The sequence below is a fragment of the Gekko japonicus genome, unplaced genomic scaffold (genome assembly GCF_001447785.1).
Source record: "Gekko japonicus isolate JY-2015 unplaced genomic scaffold, Gekko_japonicus_V1.1 scaffold1421, whole genome shotgun sequence".
NCBI classification, from domain to species: Eukaryota; Metazoa; Chordata; class Lepidosauria; order Squamata; family Gekkonidae; genus Gekko; species Gekko japonicus.
The window spans coordinates 413,664-419,098 of record NW_015170928.1 but is presented as its reverse complement, the minus strand read 5'-3'; the positions used below and the strand labels follow the sequence as shown (position 1 = coordinate 419,098).

Below are 5,435 nucleotides of genomic sequence, written 5' to 3'. Positions count from 1 at the left end.
TACCCCCGGTTTCTTTAGTAGTAAAATACCCGGGGGGGGGGGGAGGGAATGGTCCAGTCCGGGAGTTGTAGAAAGCTGAAAGCGCTAGCAAACAGCGCGTTAAAAATCATCACGTGCAGGTGGAGTTCCCAGAATGCTAGTCGCGGAGCTAGGGAGTCCATCTCTCACGCCGGGAAGTGGAGGCAACTTGGGAAGGCCCCAGACCACAATCCGTCCTCCGACGCAGAGGGAGAAAGCGGGATCCAGAGGGCTTGGATTAGAAATATCCGGCCTGGCTGGTATGGTTATCGCAATTCCTGCCGTGACCTGGGAAATTTCCACCGGGCTTGGCCGCCGGAGCCACGGGGCATCTAGGAATTGTGGGCCGCTCCAGACAGGTTTGCAAAGCTTTCCTGCGGAGAACGGCTTTGCGGCGTCTTCCACAGTCCAAGACAGCACCTTCCCAAGAAGCGCGGGGAGCACCGGGTGTATCCGGGCTCCTGCTGCCCGGCTTCTCACAGAGCAGGGCTGTCAGAGGTGGGGCTGTCCGGGGCGGGACTTCCAGCCAGGCTGCTGGCAACCGAGTCACTGGGGGATGCGACGTGGCTGTTGGGCCGCCGGACCATGCCCGGCTGGAAGGCTGGATGGCGCCGGGCGTGCTTGGTCAGGTGGTCGCTGCGCATGAAACGCTTCTCACAGAGCGGGCAGGCGAAGCGCTTCTCCCCGGTGTGGGTGCGGAAGTGACGGGCCAGCTCGTCGGAGCGGGCAAACCTCTTCTGGCAGCCAGGCCAACTGCAGGGGAAAGGCCGCTCGCCTGCAGAAGGGAGAGAATGGTCACAGTTTACAGCAGCAGAACCTTCATAAAGTTGTGAGCGAGCAATTTGGCGGCTGCATAAATTAGTTTGCTCTGGAGCAATGCTCCCTCTAAGCTGTGGAGACTTGTGAGCAAAAATTCCGCTTTGCGAGCTACTGGCATTAAAGTTGTGAGCGAGCGATTGGGCGGCTGCATAAATTAGTTTGCTGTGGAGCCCTCCTTCCTGAGCCAAGACAATAATGTGTCAGCCGGAGGCTAAAAAACTGTGAGCTAGCCCACACTAGCTCAGCTTAGAGGGAACACATGCCCAGGGACGAACCACCAGTTGGGAAGGATGTGTCCAGGATTCAAGGATTAGACCCTATGACTTCTCAGCAAATCCCCAAGCTCTGTGCCAGCAAAAGTCAATGGGACTAGATTCTTAATGGCTCCTACAAACCCCAAAGTTACCACCCAGAAAGGAGGTGGCATACTGTGTATCTGCATGCTCTAACCTAGCCACCTCATCATCTTTGTACTCCGGGGCTGCGGAGAATTCTGCTCTCTGGACAGGATAAAATTAAAGGATCCCAATCGCTCCCAAAACAGAGAGAGGTCCATCCCCAGAAGAAGCTAGCTGTCACATCTCAATGTGAGTCACTGGTCTGGACTTGCAAACTCTCACCCCAGCTACACAAAACAAGGTGAACTTCTCAGAGGTTGTGGGGGGAGTTCCCTAAGCATTCACACACCAAAAGCAAAGCTTTAAAGGTACAAGATTAAAGAAGTCCCCAATATTGACAATATTGACTGTGTAACAGCGTTCCGTGAGCCTTGCCATCTAGTCATGCTGGCCACATGACCACGGAAACATCTCTGGACAGCGCTGGCTCCGCAACCCCCCTACAATCTGATATTTGTGGATAATATCGTCCTACCTTCTGTGGTTGACGTAAAGATTAAAAGGTCGTCTATTTACACACCCACCCCTATATAGCACTCTGAACCCTCCAGTGACTACAAGCAACTAGCATGGTGCAGCTGTTAGAAGTGTCAGCCCAGGTGGAATCCTAGCTCATGTGCAAACTTCACAGTTTATAAACCCGCAGACTGGCCCGCTGGCTCTCAACCAATGCTCCCTCTAAACTGTGCAGTCTTGTGAGCAAAAATTCTACTTTGTGAGCTACCGACATTCAAAGTTGTGAGCAAGTGATTTGGCTCCTGCATACATGAGTTTGTTCTGGAGCCATCCTTCCTGAGCTCAGACAAAAATGTGTGAGCCGGAGTTTAAAAAACTGTGAGCTAGCTCACACTCACTCGGCTTAGCGGGTACACTGCTCTCAACCTAACCTATCCTGCAGGGTTTTTGTGACAACGGAAACGGAAGCGGCAAGAACTTCGGGACATCGCCCCGAGGTGCCTGAAGGCAGGGCAGAATTTCAAAACAAAAAACGAAAGCGCGAGAGGCTGTCGCTAATTGCTAATTCCTTTTGGGAAATACAGCCTTACACACACACCCCGCTACACCCTGCTGGCTTTGCATGAATTTACATGCCCTTATACACTTCCTTAGGAGCTGCAGTGGCTCAAGTGGTTAAGACGCTGAACTGCAGGCTGTGGAAGGTCGGTAGTTCAGCAGTTCGAGAACCGAATGTGCCGCATGACGGAGTGAGCTCCCGTCTCTGGTTCCAGCTCCTGCCAACCTAGCAGTTCGAATGCAAGAAATTGCAAGTAGATAAATAGGTACCACTTCAGTGGGAAGGTAACAGCGTTCCGTGCGCCTTGGTGTTTAGTCATGCCGGCCACATGACCACGGAAACGTCTTCGGACAGCGCTGGCTCTTCGGCTTTGAAACGGAGATGAGCACCGCAACCCTAGAGTCGGACTCGACTGGCTTTCAAGCAAGGGAACCTTTACCTTTATACACTTCCTTCCCCCCCCCCACCTAAAAATCCTGCCACACTGGGAAGCTTCCTGCTTACCTCTTCTGCCAAAGGACAGAAGGAGATGAGGTTCCCAGCAGGCACGGCTAATCCCAAAGCATCAGCTCTTCCACCCACCTACCCCGCACACACACAATGGGCACGGCCAGGCTTCCCTGCCAAGGAACAGCACCAGGGGAGGGCCCCCGGGGAGGTTCTGGGCATCTCATCTTGCCAGGATGAGTCAGTGCCATCTGGGGAGGGAGGAGACAGAGCGGGGGAGCGAAGGGGCAGAGCCCTGCCTTTGTCTCCCAAAAAGAAAACACAGAGAGACAACACAAAAGGCTATGCACAACATACCAGAAGGGTAGAGGCAGAACCACAAATGGGCAGCTCAACGGAGAATCCCCCGGCGGGGAAAAGAATGCTCCTGAAATCAGAACGATGGTTGGATATATCCAGGACTATTCTTGGGCAGGAACGGAGTTCTGGCTGGCTCCTGAGTTGGCCACGCCCAGCAGGAACTCATTAGCATAATAGGCCACACCCAACAGCAGACATTCATTAGGATTGGCTACATTAGGGGTGTGTGGCCTAAGATGCAAAGGAGTTCCTGCTACCAAAAAAGGCCCCGGGTTTTGACCACAAACAAGGTCAACAGAAGAAGAAGCAAAAGGTGGGTGTGGCTGGATGACCACACTTCTGGTAACATGGGAATGCGGCTTAATATGCTAATGGGTTTCTGCTTCTGGGTGTGGCCTATTATGCTAATGAGTTCCTGCTGGACTTTTTCTACAAAAAAAGCCGTGGATATATCTATATATTTTAAAATAAGGGCTTAATTAAATCCTAATGTGACTGGGAGATGGATTCGAACCCAGGGCGCCAGTGGGTAGCCGTCGTCGGCCTGCAGCAACAGAAGAAAGTTGGGAGTCCAGCGGCACCTTTGAGACCAACCAGGTTTGATTCCGGGTAGAAGCTTTCCTGTCTGAAGAAGGGTGCTTTGCACACGAACGTTTATACTCAAAATTGAACTTTGTTGGTAGAGAAGCACGGAGTCGGAAGGGGCCATCCGGGCCATCTAGTCCAACCCCCTGCGCAATGCAGGATCAGCCTACAGCAGGGGTGTCAAACATGCGGCCCGGGGGCCAGATCATAGCTCATGGTTTTTTAGCCTCCGGCTCACAGATTTTTGTCTTGGTTCAGGAAGGACGGCTCCGGAGCAAACTTAAGGTATGCAGTAGCCAACTCACTCACTCACAACTTTAATGCCAGTAGTTCACAAATTAGAATTGTTGCTCACAAGACTCCACAGCTTAGAGGGAGCACTGACTACCACCCCCTTTGCCACTACCAACGGTTTCCACCCAGGGCGAAGCACGCCTCCTTCCCCAAGTTGAGGGTTCCAATCGCCATGTGAAGTCCAATTTCAGACATTTAACTCTTGGTCAGACATCCCAGGACTGGACCACTTTTGCCCAGCTTCAGAGGTTGTTACAGGAATCCCAACATATATATCTGTTTGGTTGTTAAAAATAATAAAAAAACTCTGTGTGTGTGTGACACACACACACACACAAGAAGTGTTTGGGACAATCATAGCGGTCCTAAGGGTGTCACTGGACTCAAAACAAGTGCGGGAGCATGTCTGATCACAGTGCCGAACAGCCCAGCCTCCCAACGCCTCGACCTCTATCCAAACTGCCACCAGTGTTCCCTCTAAGCTGAATTAGCGTGAGCTAGCTCATGGTTTTTTAGCCTCCGGCTCACAGATTTTTGTCTTGGTTCAGGAAGGACGGCTCCGGAGCAAACTTAAGGTATGCAGTAGCCAACTCACTCACTCACAACTTTAATGCCAGTAGTTCACAAATTAGAATTGTTGCTCACAAGACTCCACAGCTTAGAGGGAGCACTGACTACCACCCCCTTTGCCACTACCAACGGTTTCCACCCAGGGCGAAGCACGCCTCCTTCCCCAAGTTGAGGGTTCCAATCGCCATGTGAAGTCCAATTTCAGACATTTAACTCTTGGTCAGACATCCCAGGACTGGACCACTTTTGCCCAGCTTCAGAGGTTGTTACAGGAATCCCAACATATATATCTGTTTGGTTGTTAAAAATAATAAAAAAACTCTGTGTGTGTGTGACACACACACACACACAGTTTTTTTTATTATTTTTAACAACCAAACAGACAAAACAAACATAAATGAGCGTAAAAATAACCACATCATGTCTCTTAAACCACCTCATACATCTATATACTAATAGCCAAGGCGCCCCCTGTGTGCGGATATCTGAATCCGCACATCAGGGGCCCTTGGGGAGCAAAGAGATTTTCCTGCACACTTCGGGCAATCAGCAGGTGTGCAGAAAAATCTGAAAAGTTGAAAAAAAAAATATGGGGGATACTTAAATCGCCCCAAAAGTAAAAGAGCATTCCCTGTGCATGCGCAGAGAATGCACTGGGAACTGCCTCACCACCGTTGTGGGGGGGAGGCTTGGCAGGCCCAGTGGCTGGGAGCCGCTCAGGCCTTGCCACCAGTGTTAGAGGGGGGGCGGGAGAAGGCTTGGCAGGGCCAGTGGCTGGGAGCCGCCCAGGCCTTGCTGCTGGTGCTGGGGGTAGAGTGGGAGAAGGCTCGGCGGGCCCAGGCCTCGCCATCGGTGCTGGGAGGGCAGGACAGGGCTTACCTGCGACTGCTTCCTCCTCTTTCATGTGGAGCTCCTCCCCCCCCCCCACC

General features: G+C 52.1%; 1 protein-coding gene across 1 annotated transcript in view; it reads right to left on the bottom strand.

The window, feature by feature from the left end:
• Positions 1–43: 43 nt before the first annotated feature.
• Positions 44–5,435, bottom strand: part of KLF16 (Kruppel-like factor 16) — an 11,873-nt gene continuing 6,481 nt past the window's right edge. Inside the window, exon 2 of the mRNA XM_015418820.1 lies at positions 44–793. Within this exon, the coding sequence (XP_015274306.1) occupies positions 495–793 (299 nt within the window). The 3' untranslated portion in view covers positions 44–494. The remainder of the gene's footprint in view (positions 794–5,435) is intronic.